Source organism: Theropithecus gelada, chromosome 14, assembly GCF_003255815.1.
Source record: "Theropithecus gelada isolate Dixy chromosome 14, Tgel_1.0, whole genome shotgun sequence".
NCBI classification, from domain to species: Eukaryota; Metazoa; Chordata; class Mammalia; order Primates; family Cercopithecidae; genus Theropithecus; species Theropithecus gelada.
The window spans coordinates 51981850-52004011 of record NC_037682.1 but is presented as its reverse complement, the minus strand read 5'-3'; the positions used below and the strand labels follow the sequence as shown (position 1 = coordinate 52004011).

The 22162-nt window shown below is 37.0% G+C and overlaps 1 protein-coding gene across 3 annotated transcripts in view; it reads right to left on the bottom strand.

The window, feature by feature from the left end:
* The window catches only part of BTBD10 (BTB domain containing 10), an 82605-nt gene extending 60725 nt beyond the window's left edge, over positions 1-21880 (bottom strand). Inside the window, exons 1-3 of one of the 3 annotated variants that reach the window (XM_025357478.1) lie at positions 21675-21874; positions 21204-21379; positions 1480-1637 (exon numbers count right to left, since the gene is read on the bottom strand). In XM_025357478.1, the coding sequence (XP_025213263.1) occupies positions 1480-1580 (101 nt within the window). In that variant the 5' untranslated portion in view covers positions 1581-1637; positions 21204-21379; positions 21675-21874. Of the gene's footprint in view, positions 1-1479; positions 1638-21203; positions 21380-21674 lie in introns of all 3 variants that reach the window. The other 2 variants (XM_025357477.1, XM_025357479.1) reach the window with 2 other exon arrangements.
* Between the last annotated feature and the right edge of the window lie 282 nt (positions 21881-22162).

Genomic DNA, 22162 nt, shown 5'->3' with positions numbered 1-22162 from the left:
TAACATAGTAGATATAAATACAGCCCCACATTTAATGTGATAAAACCAATACTTTTTTTTTTTTTTTTTTTTTGAGACAGAATCTCACTCTGTCACCCCGGCTGGAATGCAGTGGCCTACTGTAACCTCCGCCTACCAGGTTCAAGCAATTCTCATGACTCAGCCTCCCAAGCAGCTGGAATTACAGGTGCATGCCACCATTCCCGGCTAATTTTTGTATTTTTAGTACAGATGGGGTTTTGTCATGTTGGCCAGGCTGGTCTCAAACTCCTGACCTCAAGTGATCTGCCTGCCTCAGCCTCCCAAAGTGTTGGGATTAAAGTCATGAACCACCACACCTGGTAAAACCAACATCTCTTTAATCTAAATGACAAAATAATTTCCATGAAATAGAGAAAAAGAACAAAAGCCCCAGTTTGGATGCTGACACACACACACACACACACACAGAATGAACAAACATAAAAAAATTAAAAAACACTCATACCATTTGGCATGGACTTATGAATTATAAAAAAGTCAACTTAATACTAACATTTTAGACCTCATCACATTAAAAGTCCACAATAAAGGTGAACATATTATCAGGAGACTTAAAAAGTACCAATCACTCAAATTTTCTAGCTATAGTGTATGAAGTATCTGAACTATTTCTTTAAAATCACAAAAACTATTTCATTATTACAATATTACGGCTTTTTTTTTTTCAAGAAAGCTGGTATTTGTTATCAGTGGTAAGGAGAAATTTATATTCAAGTAAGTTAAATGCTCAATAATATGCCCTAAATAATATTCATAGAAGATTTTGCTTTATGAAAACATGCTTACATACCTGTAATATGTGAGGTTTCTGAGTTGTCAATTAACATCTTAAAATTTCAGATCAAAGTGTATAAAATGAGGTATTCCTCATTAAGTTACACAGCAGAAAATGAAAGTTTTAAAAATAATAGATAGATGGGCTGAAACTTGAAATGAATTTTATTTCATGCAGCAAACTTTAAATAAACCAGTAGAGTCATTCCAGAAAGATTAATTTTTCTCATTAATAAGAAGGATAACAACACAATATAAACTCAGATAGTTAAAAATGTAGGAAGCAAACACTGACATAAATCTATATATTATCCTGTATAAGGTATACAATGTATTTAGACACAAAATACATTCCTATTAGAGAGTTTTAAACACAAAGAACTAACCTGTCATGTGAGAGTCCCCAGTTAAGTAAATTATAGCATTTATTCATGGGGTCAACTAGGGAGATTTTTACCATCTTTAGAGACAGAAATACAAGTATTAAAAAATTAAAAAGAAATGTTTCTCCAACAGTTATCTATGGAGACAGATAAACATTCATAATGTTTTGTAAAATATCCTCCATCCTCTGACAGGAATTGCCACAACCAAATGCAGCAGTATTCCTTACAATCAGTTTCAGCAGAGTTTTCATATGCGAAATACATGTTTTCTACCTACCTTGAATGTTTATAAAGTTTACGAGGTCTACTATGCAATTTCCGATCCCAATTCTCTGGATCACTGGAGTTACCGTCATAGGGATGAGGCCGTCCTGCCATCCCACTCCAAGCTTCCTCACACTACTGCTCTGAAAGCACACATGTAGCACCCATAACCTACATAAAAGAGCAGTGTTGAGCTTTAAATCTATTCCATGCAGAATAAAATAGTCATAGAATTGTACAGACTTGATATTATTATTATTGTGATATATTTTTAAAGTGATGAATAGATTATAAAATACTAACCATACAAATGCCACAAATCAAATTAAAATAAACACCAGAGGTCTTTTTAGGTACTTTTCATTTGATTTGTCTATTAAATCTGCTACCACTATGTAACAGTTTAATAATGTGCTATTTATATTTAGTAAATATACTTAAACAACTGCTGTATAGGTACCTCATGTATCCAAATATCATTATGGTACCAAAAAGGCAAAAACAATTTCACAGAATGATTCTTTTAGACAAAATTTCACTTGGAACACATTTCCTAATTACTAAAAGCTTAAGATGCTTAGGAAAGCATATAGTAAAAACAAATAACCAATGTTATTATTTCTTTAATGATTATTTCTTTAATGAAGTTAAAAACTCTGAATAGAAATTTGATTTTTACTCAAAAATAAATGTATGTAAACATTCTGATGTTTCCTTATAGTGCAATAACCATAAAAATGTTTTATCAATTCAATTCATATACTTCATGCCTTTTCACATGTGAGGCTTGTAACTGCTATTTCTACTACAGTCAAATGAAATGATAAGGAAACTCACTTAACAACAGCTTTACAGAATATCTGAGCTAAACACTTTTAAACCACATTCACTATCCAATTTAATCTTCACAATCATCTTGCAAGGTAGGCATTATGATCCCCATATACAGACTAGAAAGCCTCAGAATTTTAGTAACTTTGCCAAAGGTCACAATGCTGCTAAACGGTATCATAAAGAACAATGATACCTCACTATATAGAACAAAATCTTGATCTTGAAAAATGCTGAGACTAAAGTATTTGTTTAGAAATAGATGATTTGATTTTCAGAAATTGCAGACACCAAAAGAGAAACCAAATGAAGTTAAACAATTTAAACAAAGTTATACAATTTGGACTAGAACTCAGGTTTCCTGACACCCACTCCTGTATACCTTCTATATACTTTTCCAAGCTGGATTTGATGGGGGGAGGTGAGGTAGAGTTGTACATAAAAGTCAAAGGGAAATTCCAAAACTGGGAAAATACTATACTTTCCTGAGTTTTTTGTTTTTTTTTTGAGACGGAGTCTCGCACTGTCACCCAGGTTGGAGTGCAAGTGGTGCGATCTTGGCTCACCGAACGCTCCGCCTCCCAGGTTCACGCCATTCTCCTGCCTCAGCCTCCCGAGTAGCTGGGACTACAGGCGCCTGCCAGGACGCTCGGCTAATTTTTTGTATTTTTAGTGGAGACGGGGTTTCCCTGTGTTAGCCAGGATGGTCTCCATCTCTTGACCTGGTGATCCGCCCGTCTCGGCCTCCCAAAGTGCTGGGATTACAGGCTTGAGCCACCGTGTCCGGCCTGCTTTCCTGAGTTTTATGTAGTATTGCAGTAAAATTTCACAAAGAAATTATATATTTATTATATTAAATGAGTATTTAATATAATAAATATATAAATATATAGGTAGATCCATGAGTTAAATAAAAATAAAAGACGGAGACAGGAAGAACTGCTGATTCAAATTCTTCCTTTGAATCAATGACTGATGCAAATTCCTGAGCAAATGCCACATAGTTTATTTGCTGCCTGCTCCTGGAAAAGGAACCCTATTTCCTATTTGTTATTTCCTTAAGAATGACTGTATCATAAATCAATCAGGTATTAGATGATATAAAAACCATGAATTATTTTGTACATAAAAGTATGTTGATCTCATCTGAATTTTAGATTATAAAAATAAAAATGTATTCAATACAAAAAAACTTTTAAAAACCTCAATTTTGCTTTATGACTAGTTATCCGTACTGAAGAGATGAGGTCAAAGAGAAGAAAATGGGGAGAATGAACAAATCGGAGAAACAAAGGAGAAAGTCAGAAAAAAAGTAGTCACCAAATGAGATACAAAAGGTATAAAGATAGCAGAAAGAAACAATGAGAGAAAATAAGAGGTAGAAGTTTGGTAGATTCTGTAGAATGAGATTTAGAACACTTTTTCCTTATTCTACATATCCTCAAGTATAAACTATTTCAGGGATTAAGTTTTCTTTTCTTTCTTCTCTCTTTCTCTGTCTGTCTTTCTCTCTCTCCTCTTCTTTTTCTTTTTCTTTAACTCTTTCTTTGAACTCTAGGCCTCAAGTGATCCTCCCACCTCAGCCTCCCAAAGTGGTGAGATTACAGGCATGAGCCACCGCCCCCAGCCATTTCTTTCAAGACAGGGTCTCAATCTGTCACCCAGAGTGGAGTACAATGATGCAATCATAACTCACTGCAGTCTCCAACTCCTGGGCTCAAGTGATCCTCCCAATGCAGCCTCCAGAATATCTGGGAATACAGACTAACATATCTTTGAAGAGCATTTTATCTCTTCCTTATCCTTAACTATCAGATATTCTTCTGAATAGGATAGCCACAGATGTCCACTGAGGGAAGAATGATCCTAAACCATGGGTGGCAGTGACCAAAAAGCTAACTACGAGGAACAGATAAACAAGGCAAATTCAGATTCAGATTTTCTACCACTATTACACTGGATGGTAAACAGGTGGCAGGAGGGAAATACCTATATGTTTTCCTAATCAATCCTACTTAAAGTAATCAGCATGTATTTCACAGCAAGCCATAAGAAAGTAAAGAATGTTCAGATGAAAGTGCTCAAAAATCAGCTGAAAAATCATATTCACATTTCATTTGTCAATAAAACTTAGGTATTACCACGTGAAAGATTTTTCCCCAGCCCTCACTCCCAGTAGTCATAGGGTTACAAGCATACTAAAAAAATAAGTGAAAATCAAGTTGAGATGTTTGGAAAAACTATGCCTATGTTTTCCTACACAAACATAACGTGTTTTATGTTTGTGTAAAAATACACAAAAATGCTAGTGTTTTAAAATTTTATCAATAAGCTACGTTATAACTGTAAATGGTTGAAAGGCCACTGGCACATGTTATATACTGTTTTATAATATCTAATAATCTCTTCATTTTTAACCATCCTCTGTGCCATATTCAGTGACAGTATATTTGTCTGATTTCATTCATTCATTCATTCATTCAGTCAAGCACTTACAAGCATTTACTATAATATGCCAATATGCAAGGTGGTGAAGTAAGTTAGACATTATTCCTGTGCTCAAAAAACTCATCCTGGAAAGGGGAAAGACTCCTCTCATGATTCCATATCCTGCATCTCTCTCCCACCTGTAGCACTTCTATTCAAGTTCTACTGTTGCCTCATCCTTCACCCTCATTAAATCTTGGCGTTCATTAGGATTCCATCTTCCTCTCTTCTCTACTTGCTGGGTCGAGAGAGACAGGAAACAAAACAGAAATGAGGACCAAACCCTTGCAAACATCAGGATTTATACACTACATAGAATCTATGTTTGCATTATTACTATCTGAATTCTTTAATAGGCACCCCAACTTCAATGGTCAGTCTCATCATCTTGGCCTATCACATCAATTAATGTCATTTCTACTCATCAAGCTAAAAACTTTGAAATCATCCTTTACTTCTTTCTCATTTCCCCATACCAAGTCTACTTTAGAATCTTCTTTTGACTCCTCTCCCTTTCATTCATACGACTGCTGCCTTTATTTAGGCCCTTATCATCTATCAGTAAAAATGTTGGCTGACCTCCTTACCACCGTTCAATTTCATACTGGCTTTGCTGTAATCAGAACGGCCTTCCTAAAAACTGAATGGCTCCTCATTTCCTATATCTACACTCCTTACTATAAAAAGGTCCCTCAGAATCTGGCACTTGAATCCCTAATGTCTAGACAAACTAAAGTTTATTGTTGTTTGGATCTTGTAATCATCAAAAAATAATTACCCGACTACTGAAAATAAAACTACCAGACTACTGAAAACAAAATGAAAATATCTCACTATTCATTACTACGTTTAGGCATGATAGAAATAAATTTAAATTCAAAATAATCTAGACATCATCTGTACAGAGGCTGGAACCACTCGGCCTGTTGGCTAGGGGCAGGCATTCAGGAGACTGCCAAAAGTTAACTGAGAAAAGGATGATGCAATTACTTCCCCTTCTCTTGGACATTCTGTCCAAACAGGAGGTGGGGGTTGCGGGATAGAATCTTCAAAACTACAGTAACAAAATAAATAATTGCTCCTTGGGACACTATTTCCAGATAGTATCAATTAATGGTAATGATATATGCAAGAACAAAACAAAGACAAATGCACAGTGTATGGAGACCACTTATTCTATTTTCATTATCGATGTTCTAGGAAGTTTATATATTTTCTCCTATTTAAACCTTAAAACAACTCTATATTATTATCCTGTTTCATATATGAGGAAATCTTAGAGATAAGATTAAAATTCCATTCTAACAAAAAGCCCATGTTATTTCCAATGTACCAAGCAAGGTATATAAAAATTGGTACTTTTTTCAAGTCCAATAGAGTTTAAAGGGAAAAAAAAGAATTGTATTTTTGCTTATTACCAACAATGTGCCTTTTAAACCTCAGCCATCTTGTGGCTTCATCCGTCCTATTAAAATCTTACTCTTAGTCCATTTTCCGTTGCTGTAACAGAATATCTGACACTGGGTAGTTTATAATGAACAGGAATTTATTTAGCTTATGGTTCTGGAGGCTGGAAAGTCCAAAAGCAATTCACCAGCAGGCAAGGGCCTTCATGCTGTGTCATCTATAACAGAAGGTAGAAAGGCAAGAGAACTTGGGCAAGAGAAAACACGAAGGGCTGGGCTAACTTTTATAATAACCAGCTATCTTGATAACTGACCAACTCCTGAAATTAACTACATTAATCCATTTATTAGGGCTCCATCCTCATGATCCAATCAACATTTATTGGGCCCTTCCCAGTACTTTCACAATAGGGATAAAGTCTCCAACACATGGATTCTTGGGGACACAGTCAAACCACAGCACACTCTAAATAGTGTCGTTACGCAACAGCTTTTCTATTGATGTAAAATTATTTTTATCTCTCAAACTTTGCAGACAAAATATTTCAAGGGCAGCCATTACTAGAAAGACCTGATAGATAAGAGAGGGAGAAGAGTGAAGAGGATAGAATTACATAGTGATACTAGAATCAGACAACAAGGTTTGCCTTCAGCTACAGAAGTCCAAATATCCAAATATGTGGATGGTAAATACTGACCAGGAGGAAGCCAAGATGACACCTGAGTCAGCTAAATGACCTAAAGTGACATTCTCTATGTGGAAAGGACCAAAAGGAGGAGAGATAGCCCTAAAGAACAAATTAATCACTTGATACTGGCAGACAAAAGAGCAAACACCTGAATGTTCACAAAGTTAATTTTGTTCTAACTACAAAGAAGGCCTTAGAGGGGTCTACATGAAGGAAGAATTTTAAGGACCAGAAACTTAAAGATCACTTGATGAGCTTCTATCCTTAGGAACAAAAGAAAGACTGTACCACCAAAAACACAGAAAATGTATGATATGGATATAACCATCATGAAAATGTTTATAATTTCCTCTTGATTGCTAATCTACTCTAAATTCTCCCATGGAGTGTAACATAAATCCAAAAATTAACTGACAGAGAACTGAACAGTCATTTTTAGCAACATCAAAAACTGAAAGAGCTTGAGGAATTGCAAACTATTACAGATAATAATGTAGGACAAAGAAAAGGTGGAAGCAACTTTCAAAAGAAAAGGAGATCAGACAGATGGAAAGAAACTTCTTGCAAACACAGCCAGGTGAAGTGCTCATGCACACCTCCAACAGAAAGCAATTATTTAAATCGGGGTACACTATAAAAAACAACTATTTAAAGGCACTGGAAAGTGTCCAAAAGCAGACAGCAGTGAAAAAAGAGCTTACTCTTGAAAAACTACAACTAGAAGCAACAGAATCATGAGTTCAGTTCGAAGTTTTTTTGCTGAGTGGCCTCCCCATCCCTCACAAATATGGTGAAGGAAACCAGACAGCCACACAGCTCAAAGTGGCAGAGAAAACCTCAGAGCTGAAATTTCAGGTAGACGTAATGGAAGTGAAGGAAACAAAGAAAGGTGAGGCCCAAAATCTGAGCATAAACTCTGCTCAAATCCGACTTGATAGCTAAAATACACATGTACGGGAGGTAGGAGAGAGACACCAGGTAGAAAAAGCAGGCAGAGACCGTAGAGAACTCTACCCTTGAAAGCCGCATGGCACAAGACATGATTTTGATATTTTCTAAGCTGAATGTATTCCCCAACTGTATACACTTCCAGCAGCAGAAAGCTGAATCTCTTACTGGTTAGGGTATCAGAGGACAAAGACCACCACTAGCAGGTAAACTGGAGATTAAGAGGGAACTCCCAGAAGAACCCAGAAAGAGGGTGAATTTCAAAATGTGAGTATAATCTCTGTCCAAATTCTTGGCTGACCACCAAATTACAGAGGTGCAGGAAAGCCTTCCCTTTGCCCTGATCCCCAGGAAAACAAGCTAAAAAAATAAGTAGTTGGAAGAAGTAAGAAATAAGCACAGATGGCAGCTGCTATACACTGCAGGGGAAACAAGTTTGCAGTTTGAATCCAGGCAAGTTAACATTCTCTAAAACAATAACAAAACAACAACAACAAATCCTCATAAAAATATTACAATGCCCAGGTTTCAACCAAAAATTATGAGACATGTAAAAAATTAAAACAGTAAAAGGCAGAAAACAGAAACTGACTCCAAGTTGGTCCAGATGTTAGATTTAGCAAACAAAGACTTCAAAGCACCTATTATAAATATATTCAAACAATTAAAGAAAAAGTCTATACAAAGAACTAAGAGAAGAGCACTGTCTTGATGATTGACACAAAGGGCATCTCAGTAGAGAGGTGGCAACTGTCAAAAGAAATGGAAATTCAGCTCTACCTGAAAAGAACAATGACTAGAATGAAAAATTAAATGGATACAATGGCACATGGAGATTAAAAAAAAAAAAAATCAGGGAACTTGGAAAACAGATCAATAGAAATTAACCGAAGCACAGAATAAAGAGCAAGAAAGACTGAAGAAAATTGAAAAGAGATTCGGAGACAGGAGGGACAGTATCTAATAATAAAGGTAGGTAAGTTACTGAATACACACAAAACATGAATGAATCTTAAAAGCATTAGATAAGTGAAAGAAGCCAGACTCAAAGGTTACATACCATATGATTTCATTTCTACGACATTCATTGAAAGGCGAAACTATAAAGACAGAGAACAAATCAGCCAGGAGTTAAGGCTGAAGAGATTACACAGGGACAGCACAAAGTAATTTTGGTGAATGATGAACTATTCTGTACCTTAATTGTGGTAGTGGTAAACACCTGTATGCTTTTATCAAAACTGACAGAACTGTATATCAGAAAGAAATAATTTTATTGCATTTAAATTTTAAAAGAAAAAACCAGTGATGATTTTAATTAATACTTTAAAGCATCAAATATATTAGCAAGGCATAATGAAACCACTTTTTGATCAAAAACCCCAATCACACTGTCCCATTACCATACCAAGCATAGTTAATCAATAGCCATCCTTCCACTGCCACAAACGACATACATAAACTTTGGATAAAGAAAACTGGTGAGTTTTCATTTCTACTTCTGCCACAATAGTGAGTAACGAAGAGGTTTTAGAATCAGAAAAAAACCTGTATAACTTTGTAAAAGTTTCTTGACATTCAAGACCCCAATTTCCTTAAATGTGAAATGAAGAAAATAACACAATTCTCATTATTTGGTGGTTAAAATCTACTATTATTTTAACCACCAAAGTGTTAGACAGGATACCTTATGTAACACAGTGCTAGGCACAATGCTTACTCTCTTTAGTAGGCAACCTAATATAAATTTTGTGTATATTTCATTAGTTCATTCATGACTAAAGGTTTTAAGATTTTGCTCAGCCCTTGTTTAATTACACATACCACTACACTAATACAAAATGAATACATCTCCTTTCTCTCCCTGACATGATATACAGTACTATTTGTCCTAGAAAAAATCTAGAACCAATCTAAATGTTCATCAAGAGGTTAAAAATCTGCACAATATATCATGAAACCAGTAAAAATGAGATATATAGATGATGTTACGGAAAATATTTCAAAATATATTGTTAAGCTAAAAAGCAAAATACAGATATGCATTATGTAATCCCACATTTACACACAAGAAAAACAAAAACAAAAAAACGGAAAAAAGAAAATTAAAAAATTAAATACACATACACACACACACTCATCCATGCTTGTATATGTTAAGATAAAATGTCTAGAAATATCATATAAAACTAAAACTAGTTGCCTCTGAGGAAATGCTGGAATAAGGAGACTTACTTTTTGTTGTATCTCTTCATAGTATTTGAATTTTCTACATATTATTTTCACAATGATAATATTGGGGAAGGTTTATTAAAAAGTGTTTCGAGGTGATGGTGTTACAGAAATTTTTTTCCTTGTTTAATTTTACTGCTTAAGTGCAGTTTTGTAAATTTTTTAGGATTGCTTAAATATAGGCACTACACATGCACTGACAGAATATGTTTCTGCCACATGTCCCCCATTAGACTATAAGATCCTTGAGGGCAAGAACAAAGTATGATTCAGGTTTGTGTCCCCTCAGACTAGTACAATTTGTATGTAAGCTTTTACAAAATGTTAACTACATTAAGAAGAAAGAGGCTGGGTGCGGTGGCTCACGCCTGTAATCCCAGCACTTTGGGAGGCCAAGGCAGATGAATCACAAGGTCAGAAGTTCAAAACCAGCCTGACCAACATGGTGAAGCCCCATCTCTACTAAAAATATAAAAATTAGCCGGGCATGTTGGCGGGCGCCTGTAATCCCAGCGACTCAGGAGGCTGAGGCAGAATCGCTTGAACCTGGGAGGTGGAGGTTGCAGTGAGCCAAGATCGCACTACTGCATTCCAGCTTGGGCGACAGAGCAAGACTCCATCTCAAAAACAAAAAAAAAAAAAAAAGAAGAAGAAAGAAACTGAAGGACATTTCACTTAATACAATTTACTGGTGCAGAGGAAATAAGAATCACAAAGATTTATAAGCAGTCTTTAACTTTTAGTTGTTTGTCTTAAAAGAATACTGTCATATACCTGTACTCATGTTTTAGTTATGGCAAAGAGCACCAATCACGTGAATCTTACTTTCAAATAAGCAAAACCTGTAACAATTCAATTTCTAATGCTCTCAGGAAATACATATCAAGATAGTGGGGATAAAAGAAAGAAAATATCACATCCCTAAAAACATTTTTCAAGATATTACCAAACAAGTTCTAAGTTTCCCCGAAACATTCCTCAAAGATGTGCCTATTTAAATCTCACAGAAGCCCTTTCAATTGTTAAGGCTTGTCCTTTTCTGATTTGTTACAGTTAAAACAAGACAAGCTTAGCTGAGAACTTTATTCAGGGTATTTTTGTAACCGATTGAATTGTATGTATCTAATTTCACCACATAAAATTAAAGTGGCCAGGTATGGTGGATGCACCTGTAATCCCACCTACTTGGTAGGCTGAGACAGGAGGATCACTTGAACCCAAGAGTTCAAGGCCTGCCTGGGCAACAAAACGAGACCCCCAGGTCTAAAAATAAAAAATTATATTAAATTTAAAAATTAAAAAGATTTTTAAAAATAAAATAAAATTAATTTATTCTTTCATTCAAAATCTATTTATTGAGTACTTAGCACCTTTCAGGTATTTTGATAACTGCTAGGGAGACTCCAACAAACAGATTTAATAAAACTGCATGGTATTCCCATTAAAATTAGGATCTGTTATTTATTTGTTTTTATTTATTTATTTATTTATTTAGAGACGGAATTTCGCTCTTGTTACCCAGGCTGGGGTGCAATGGTGCAATCTCAGCTCACTGCAACCTCTGCTTCCCGGGTTCAAGTAATTCTCCTTCCTCAGCCTCCCAAGTAGCTGGGATTACAGGCGTGTGTCACCACGCCTGACTAATTCTGTATTCTTTTCAGTAGAGACAGGGTTTCACCACATTGGTCAGGCTGGTCTCGAACTCCTGACCTCAAGTGATCCTCCTGCCTCGGCCTCCCAAAGTGCTGGGATTATAGGCATGAGCCACCACACCCAGCCCTGTTGTCTATTTAAAGGATGATCTCTAATTCACCAAGATGTTAAGACTTCCAAAGTCAGCTCAGTCAACCCTTGATGTTCCAGAGGTGATTTGGATATAAAATCTTTGTGCTAATTGATTTTATCACTTTTATAGAATTTCTATTCAAATTTTGCTGACTTCTTAATTAAGGCATTAACACTTCAATAAATGAAGTGTTACTCATTTGTTTCTTTACCATCACAAACAGCTCAATAAATGTTTGAAAATCTTTCCATGTTTTAAGCATTTACAAAGTACCTACATTACATGATTAGCATTGTAAGTAACTAGACGTTGTTTAGTTTATAGGCTACCTTCTTAAAACTCCAAAGGCGTATTTTTTAATATCCTAAAGAAATAACAATGTTTTACTTTTCTACTATGACCAAAAAGTGTTGACTTCAAAACCAGAAACATCTTAGTTGAAGTAAACCATCTTGACATAATATCAATTAATACAGGCAATGCTCCTGAAGCTGATGCCTAAATCAAATGAGATTACAGTCAATTCTTAAGAAGCAACACCCTTTAAACAAAGTCAGACAATATTTTAAACAATACTTTTCCTTCCATGATGCCTTTTTATGTTTTTTCATATAATGTTTATTATGCTGTTCCATTTTAACCTATTCATTATTCCCTTTACCTTCCATTCCTTTCAGATTTTTGCCTATCAGCCATCAATTCAACAGGCTAGTAACGGCTCTATTAAATGTGATTCAAGTGCCAGACTGCAGCACTGCTCAATAGGACTTTCCATTATCACAACAGTGTGATAATGGAAATGTTCTATGTCTGCACTGTCTGAAAAGTTTAAGGAATCTAAAATTTGCCCTGAGACAAAATACTTGCTCACAAAGAAACATTTTACACATCTTTGTGTCTTGGTACTATAGGCAGTGTTCCATTTTAATAAAATTAAAAATGTTCTCATATTCAAAGATCTTTGAATTAGGGCTCATTTCAATAACTAAAAGTCTGTGGTACATGAATAGACAAACCAACCAATAGAAGAGAATTAAAGGCCCAGAAACAAAGCCCTAAAACATAAAGAACTTCAATATATGATAAAGTGATAGCTCAAGTCATCGAGAAAAGACAGACACTAATAAATGGCATTGAAACAACTGAATAAACATTCAGGAAAACATGAAACTGGATTCATACCTCATACCACATACTAGGATATACTCCAAATGAATTATCTATATAAATGTAAAAACTGGTACCATACAAATACTAGAAAAAATATGGGTGATTTAACTGACAACCGGGAAGGAGAGAAAGCCTTTCCTATTTGCCTATGAAAAACACCACTACTTGCAAAAAGCACAGAAAAAAATAAAGTTTTAAAAACAAGTTATTTTTTTGAAAAGGAATAATTTCATAGTATATAAAGAGCTCCTTAAAGAAGTAAAGAAAAAGACAACTTCTCTTCTCCAAAACAGAGAATGCACAAAGAAATGGGCAATCTTCAGAAAAATAAAGGCAAATGGCCTTAAACATAAAAATATGTTCAACCTCACTCATAAAAGAAATGCAAATTAACACCTCCAAGTTTGACCATATACTCTGCTGGTGAAGCTGTGGAGAAGCATTCTCAATACCGGCATACACTGCCAATGAAAAGTACAAATGACGGCCTGGCACAGTGACTCACGCCTATAATCCTAGCACTTTGGAAAGCTGAGGTGGACAGATCACTTGAGCCTAGTAGTTTGAGACCAGCCTGGGCAACATGGTGAAACCCCATCTCTACTAAAAGATATAAAAACTAGCCGAGCATGGTGGCACAGGCCTGTAGTCCCAGCTACTCGGGAGGTTGAGGTGGGAGGATCACTTAAGCCTGGGAGGTTGAAGCTGCAGTGAGGGGTGATCATGCCACTGCACTCCAGCCTAGGTGACAGAGTGAGACCCTGTCTCAAAAAAAAATAATAATAATAAACAAATAAATAAAAGGAAAAACACAAATTATATAACCCCTGTAGAAAGGAATTCTGTAATATCCAACAATATTACACATACACTTACTAGTCCTACTTCAAAGATGATACAAGTCCACTAATATTCCACAAAATATCGGCAAATATATTCACTGTGGTATTATTTGTAATGGAAAAAGGCTAAAACAATCTGAATGTGCATCAAAAGAAGCTAACTGAATAAACTACGTGCATCCACACAATAGAATACTAGATCAATATCCAAAAATACACTGTTAGGTTAAACAACAACAGCAAAAAACAGGTAGGTTCAGAACAAGCAATATTCATTGTACTACCTTTTGTGACATAAAGGGGAAATTTTAAAATACGTACATATATTCAAAGACAAATATACATGTATTTATTTTTGTAAAAGAAACTCAAAGTATAAATAAGACATTAATCAAAATGGTTACCTATATGGGCAGAGTAGGACTGGGGTGAAGGTGATAGGGATGTAATCAAGACTTCTGAGTTCTCTTTTGATATACTTTAGCTATCTGAACCATGTAATGACTTACATACTTCAAATAAATAAATAAGGGGTGTATGTAATATTCATGTGTGTATGTATCTGTGTACACACATATATTTGTGACTGGAAGCAATTATCATTGAGGCATGGGATTATGGTACCATTTTCTTCTTTGCCCTTTGCTAAATGTCCCCAGTTGTACATAATGCATATTACTTTTATAGTCAGAAAGAAATTACTCCAAAGAAATCTATTTTTACAGGAAATTTTTCAAAGTACTCATTAAAAAACAATTTCAAAATTAACAGCCATTCAAGCTGTGGTGGTATGTGCCTGTAATCCCAACTACTTGGGAGGCTGAGGTGGGAGGATCACTTGAGCCCAGAAGTTCAAGGCCAGCCTGGACAACATAATGAGACCCCATCTCAAAAAAAACCAACCAAACAAACAAACAAAAAACTCTTCCAGTCTACTGTCAAATAATATCATTCACTAGGGAAGCAAAGATGATCAAAGATGCCATACCACTTTAAAATATGGCAGTTTTTCCTTTTCTTAATACGTTGAGTTCGAGTAACACGGACAGCTGCATATATGTATATTTATAAACAATGCACATATACTATCACACCAGTATTATGTATATAGTACATACACACATGAAATGGAAACTTAAAAAGGATACGGTAAAAAATAAATAGAAGTTCTATCGTTTTCTTCATACACCACAATGAACAAGTTTTTCATATATCCCTAGAAGCACATGCAACCCACTAGTGGGATCACTGGACAAACTACTCCAAATTAGGAGACTTGTAGATTTGTATTCTAGTCTTAGGCGTCTTACTGCCTGCCAATATCTTTGATGAAAATCAGTTAAGGGGCTTGATTTGCACTTTAGTTTTCTCTTCCAAAAATTGGAGTATTAATGGTTTTAAAGTTACTTTCAGTATTATGGTTTCATAATCCCACTAGTCTCTCTAATAATTTTCTCCTTTAAAAGAGAAACTCCAACAATTTGGAAAATTAAGGAAGAAACAAGAATGTCTCGCAGTTAACCATCTTACAGGAGGTTATGGTCTTCTCCAAGAAAATTCTAAATGAACAAATGAAGAGCTGAAAGAAACAGATCATATCGCTTGCTTTCTTGATGTGAGAAAAATCAAATTCAAGCCTGCACTGTATAAAATTGTCCTGAATGAAGTAATTACCTTTAAAACAATCCAGCACTATTTGTATGCCACCCAAAAACAAGAAAATCATAACAACACTTGTACAATTTTGTACCCAAGATTCTTTCTCAGGTATCTGAGCACTAAAATTTATTTTTATTTATCTTTTATTTTTTTCCAAACCCAGTTGATTTCCTAGGATGACATTTATTTTTAAGCTGACATTTCATGTAGTCTACAAATAGAAAACCCAAGATAATTTTCTACTCATGTGCTACAAGCAATAATAGTCAAATATGCTAAAGGAAAATAATCTAAATTAATAAAAATGGTTTTTTTAAAGGTAGATAACAGTATCCCAAAAGACAATTTTTAAAATGCCACACAGTCTCTCTCTTCACTCTAATCTCTTCCCTTTTGCCTACTTTTCTAACTAGCATTCATATTACACAGAATACCAGATATCAGCCAATAGATGCCAATATGAAAAACAAGAAAAAGAGCTTCCTATTGTTCAATGCTTACTAGAATAAGTAAAAAGAAAAAAGAAAAAGTTTTGTAATTTTCATTGGAGGAGTGATATTGGCAAGGCTGCAAATAGTCAGTTGAACTTGTCCTCTCCAAGTGAGATAGTCAGATGTGAATGTAAATCTAACTAATGGAAGTGTTTCAAGATCACTGGCGATAGAGAGGTGGGAGGAGGAGGCAATGATGCCAGTATGCTATTTTCCGAGCATAAACATGGAACAAAGTGCTAACAACTTATGCATCATTTTACTATTTATAATAGCACTTTTATATACTTTTATTTCATTTCATCCTTAAATCCCTGACAATTGGCCAGGTGAAGTGGCTCACACCTGTAATCCTAGCACTTTGGGAGGCCGAGGTGGGCGCACTGCCTGAGCTCAGGAGTTCGAGACCAGCCTGGGCAACACGGTGAAACCCATTCTCTACTAAAATACAAAAAAAAAAAAAAAAAAATCAGCTGGACGAGGTGGTGTGAGCCTGTAGGCCCAGCTACTAGAGAGGCCGAGGCAGGAGAACTGCTTAAATCCAGGAGGTGGAAGTTGCAGTGAGCCAAGATCGCGCTTCAGTCTAGGTGACAGAGCAAGACTCTGTCTCAAAACAAAACAAAACAACACAACAAAAAAACAAAACAAAACAAAACAAAAAACAACAAGAAAAATCCCTGACCATTGTGTTCTATATACATTTTTCATGTGAGGAAATAAAGGCTCAGAGAGGTTAACATTACTGTCATAGAGCTAACAGTGGGCTTTAAACTCAGATCTAAATGATGCTAAATAAGACACTTCAGGCAGAAAGGTATGATTACAATTTAAAATGACCTTAGTTCCTACAGCTTCCGTGGGTGGAGGGAAAAATAAACAAAGTAAGTAAATGAAATAACCTTAGAAAAGTATTTTTCATAGTTTCTAATCAAGTACTTCAATCAGTGATTCACTATAACAGACTTTTATTCCGAGCTAAATACTAAACGATAATTTCAAGTTGTCACCAAAATTACTAATAGATCACTCATTTCAACTACAAAGACAAAAATAAGCACCATATAATCAAATACCTTACATTTAAACAGAATAACATAATTAAACTACTAACAGGGTGAAGAAAGATTTTTCCTTTTTTTTTTCCTTTTTTTTTTTTTTTGAGACGGACTCAGTCTTGCTCTGTCGCCTAGGCTGGAGTGCAGTGGCATGATCTTGGCTCACTGCAATCTCCACCTCCCAAGTTCAAGTGATTCTCCTGCCTCAGCCTCCCGAGTAGCTGGGATTACAGGCGCATGCCACCACGTCCAGCTAATTTTTTGTATTTTTAGTAGAGACAGGGTTTCACCATGTTAGCTAGGATGGTCTGGATCTCCTGACCTCGTGATTCGCCCGCCTCGGCCTCCCAAAGTGCTGGGATGACAGGTGTGAGCCACTGCACCCGGCCAGAAAGATGCTTTTATTGGCAACGATAATTTACAATCTTCAGAAATCTACTGTGACATAAGGTTACATATTTAAATTAAAATCATTCCTCTTTATGTTCAAGTTTCTACTATTTCAAATACTCAGCTCATTGTATTCCCAATTACCTGACAATTTCTCAATCCTTTCAGAGAGCATCTTTTTAAATTGATTGTTCACCTTCCATCTTCAAGTTATAGATTGCTACATTCTTTTTTTTTTTTTTTTTTTTTTGAGATGGAGTCTCACTCTGTCGTACAGTCTGGAGTGCAATGACACAGTCTCAGCTCACTGCAACCTTGCCTCAGCCTCCTGAGTAGCTGGGATTACAGGCACCTGCCACCACGCCCGACTAACTTTTGTATTTCTTCATAGAGATGGGGTTTCACCATGTTGGCCAGGCTGGTTTTGAACTCCTGACCTTGTGATCCGCCCACCTCGGCCTCCCAAAGTGCTGGGATCACAGATGTGAGCCATGAACCACCACGCCTGGCTGGCTGATTGCTACATTCTTTAGCAAACTAGGTCTCAGTTTCAAAGATCTCAAAGTAAACGAGAGTAAGATATATTAAGGGAAATGCAACATTGACTTGAACCCTGATGAAGACTCTATTAAAAAGGAGGAAATATTTTAATAGTTCTTTCTCCATTAACAAAACAAGGTAACATCTGTACCTTCCTGACCCACCTTACTTTTGGTTCAGAATCAACAAAAAATAAAGGATCCAAACAGATGACGATAAAAATATAACTGAATCCAATGTGCAAAAACCCTTATTACTTCAACTGCAAATTAAACTTACCCAGTTAGAACTGTAGGCATTCCATTATCTTCTCCCTCATAGTATTAGTAGTCCAGCCTGCTCAGATAAGCCTAACATACAAATGAATAGACAATGTATAGCCTAAGAATTGAGAGTCCCAAAAATTGAATCATAAGGCATTGAACAAACGTATACTCAATCCCTTCCCCTAGCCTCCCCTAATCCTCCTTTGGGACGGCCACTCAGGGGATGGGAAGAAGCTGAAAGCTATTTCCAAAAAAGAACTTCCTACTTTATGAGTCATGGTAGAAACATCTAGAGACAAAAATAATGGTTCCCCCTTCAACAAGCACAATCTTCTCAAATATAAAACAAATTCCTCAGAAGTAGTGCTCTTCAACAGGAGCATCTCACAAACACAATATATATCTCCTCTTCTTTCATTTCCTATTTCAGAGAGAGGCAAAGATTGAATGAACAAATATTAGCCTAGCTTGGCCTGAGATGACTGAGCTAAAATGAAGAAAATCAAGTCTGCAAATTCCCAAAGCAGTCCTGATTAAAAAGCAGTATTCTATGTAGTCTCTGCACAAGTTATGATAAATTTAGCTACAAAAGGCAGACCTCTTCGTAAAACTGCACAATACACAAATGGGTACTTAATCATTTCACCCACCTTTTCAAAATTCTCTCCCTTACCTAACTTCCTCTCTCACCCTTATCCCCAGTGAAGACTCTCAACTTGCCCTCTATATGCCTAAAAACCACCTCTTACTTAGGTTTGACCTCTAGCACTCCCATTCCCCATAACTGAACTAGGTATGAATCAGATTGTGTGATTAAATTACTTTACATTAATGGGTAAATGAGGCTTAATCCACAAAGGTCAATTCCATACATGTCATTATACTCTACTATGTATAAGGCACTAAGTTTAATCAATTAATGTACCTATCCTTCTTACAAGAAAAACTAACACAAATCAATCCTTCAAACAATGTAAGGAAGGGGCACAAGAATGTTTGCTTCACATCACAATTTCTCCACCCATTTCTTTCCACCCTGTTGCCAAACCCCTCCAATCTCCACCTGGCATGGAATAAAATCCAAGGGATCAGTACTTCTTCCAGTAAAAGTCAATGCCTAGGAAGACAATGTGGGATAGCACAGCAAACAATAAACATTCAAATCCTGAAATGGACTATAGATGGTGTTTTGTATTTAATTTTATATATTAGCTGCAAGTACAATAAAGAGCTTCTAAATAATCCAATTTCTGTATAAGATACCTATAAATCAGCTATGCTCAGAACTCTGAGTTCTTAAACCATAAATACTGAGATGTTTTTTCTTCAGTTATTTCCACAGTTAGAATGTTTATAGTAAATACCAGTTCAATTTGCCCTACCATACTTAAAGGCTATGAAATTTAACTACTGTTTTCAATTAGACGTGACATTTTTCCCAAGACCCCTTAAGTTTGAAACTCCAAACTTGCTTTAAACCTCCTTTTTTTCCAGTCATAAAATTTATTTTAATCTATAACAGGGCTTCTAAACTGGAGAGGAGAATGCAACTATAGACAGGTTTGAATTTGATTCAGCCACATGATATTTTTAATGGTTTTAATTAGTTGCCAATATTTTTAAGACGCAAGACACTGAATGTAAAAATCTAGATTTCTGGTTTCTCTTGAGAATGCTGAAGATGGGGTCCATATTCATATATGGCACTGATTAGGGGGACCTCAGACTTGGATGTCTCTCTGATAAGGCATAGTGCATTTCCCTCATTTTCATTATCTAACTAGTACCCAAAGGCATGTGAGTTTGTTGCTCATGCTATGGCTTTGAAAGGTGCATAATATATTCCATATGACTTCCATACTTCCCTAAGTCACCTACTATAAAAAGCCAAAAGCAGACCACAGTGGTTTGCAACTCCATAGTTAATAATTTTAAAAATTCACACAGCTTAGAAGGAGTGAGAAAGATTCAGACTGGTGGAAGGGTAACATAATTACATAGGGTTAAAAGTCCATCTGAAAGCTTTCTTGGGAGTGAGAAAAAAGATGAAAGAACACAAAAACATTGTTGAAACACTAAAAGCTTTTCTGTCTGAACACTGTTACTCTCTGGTGGTTCCTTACCACATTCCATGCTTTAGAACCTTCCTTCCTACTTTGTATGTATTAATATAATAGCAGTTAGGTCATACACGCTGAGAAATGTTGGAAAAATTTATAAAACACATTTACATCATCAGAAATAATTCTTCTTACATTTTTTTTTTTTATTTTTAACCAGTCTTAGTTCATTTTCAAATCCCTTCCCAAGTATTTTCTACTGCTTTCTGCTTTATATTCAAATGACAACTTCAGACCTGGGTTTCAGGCCTGAACTTCAATCCTGGACAGGCTCTCTAACACAGAAACTATTTTGGCCCTTATGGCTGCATTCTTTATTATATCTCTTATTCCGATTTCTACAGTCTCTTTCATTGAAAATTTATCCCTAACCCCCTCTCTAAAACATTTTGATCAAATTTGTGTACTTCGGGGGTTGGGAGGATAGGGGCGGGAAGGAACTCAGTTGTACAAATACAACTAATATCCTGTGCTCTTTCATTTAGATTGCTAATTTAAATAAAAAGCATGAAAACTCTGAAAGATAATAAATCTTCGTAAAATAATCTTGTTTGCTAAGTGCACAAAGCCACAAGCAAGTAAAGCTCTATCTTTCAGCATGTCTGGACTACTGACTTTTCATCACAGACTCAATACTGACGAGAAAGCAGAAGCTGAAATCTGTGAGGCCCAGGAACAGTCACACTGGCCCACACTAACAAATTACTAACCGATGTCTCACCTTCCCCCGCCCCATTCCCAAAGATAAGGGTGTCAGGGCACCTGCATCTGAAGAAGAAAGACCAGAACCTCTTCCGTGCAAGTTTTAAGAAAACAAAGCTTTACCACACGTAAAACGGTTACAGCATAAAACCACGCAGCACATTAGTGGGGTATCACTCCTCTTCACCCAGAGGGAGGCTGCCCACCACCTTATTCCCTATTGTGATGCGCCCTCCTCAGGATGTCACTGCGTTCGTCTGAGATGACAGGAAAGGGGCGGGGCACGGGGTTCTTCTGCCCTGGAAAGGGATGAGGGTATCGCCTTCATCCCCGGGGAAAGGCCTCTGGACTCCCAACCCAAAAGCAGCAGCCGCAAAACTCAAGTCTTATCCCGGCCTCTCCTAATTGGGTGCTCGTGGCCGGAGCCCAAAACGCCACCCACAGTCCCCGAGCAGGGTCCGGTCGCCCAGACCACTGCCACAGCAGCCTGGCTCTCACGCCCAGATTGGCCCCTCCGCCCTTTTCCTTTTTCGCCCCAGCCAAGCCCAGCCTCCCGCGCCGCCCCCGTCGAGTTCCCCAGCTGAGTCCACTCACTGTCGAACCTGTAGTCCCCCTTCAGTGCCCACAGAAGATTGGGGCAAAGGCCGAGGCCAGTGACACCGCCACTTCCTCCTCAGCCAGATCCCTCCAGAGGCGGCTGTGGAGGCTGCCACTGAGGCGGCTGCGCGTAGCAGAGCCGCCCTGGCAGGTTGCAGGCCGGTTCCTCAGCCTCTTCTCGCGAGAGCGCGCAATCCGAAGAGGCGAGGCCAGCCGCGTTCTCGCGAGAACGGTGCTCTCCGCCCAGGAGTGGGCGGGGTACCGAGGGACAAGGCAGTTGAGGGAGTGGCGGCCTCCGGTGGGATCTCAGCCTGTGGGCTGGCGGCGCGGAGAGGAAGGCGCAGCGCGACCTCTCCTCACAGACATCAGCGTGGGTCAACCGCAAGCCTGGATCCCGAGTGGCTGAGGGCTGTTACCTTCCAACCTTTGAATCCCACGTTTTCCCATTAACTTCCTGTCACCGTTAGAGAAAAGCGGACAGTGTC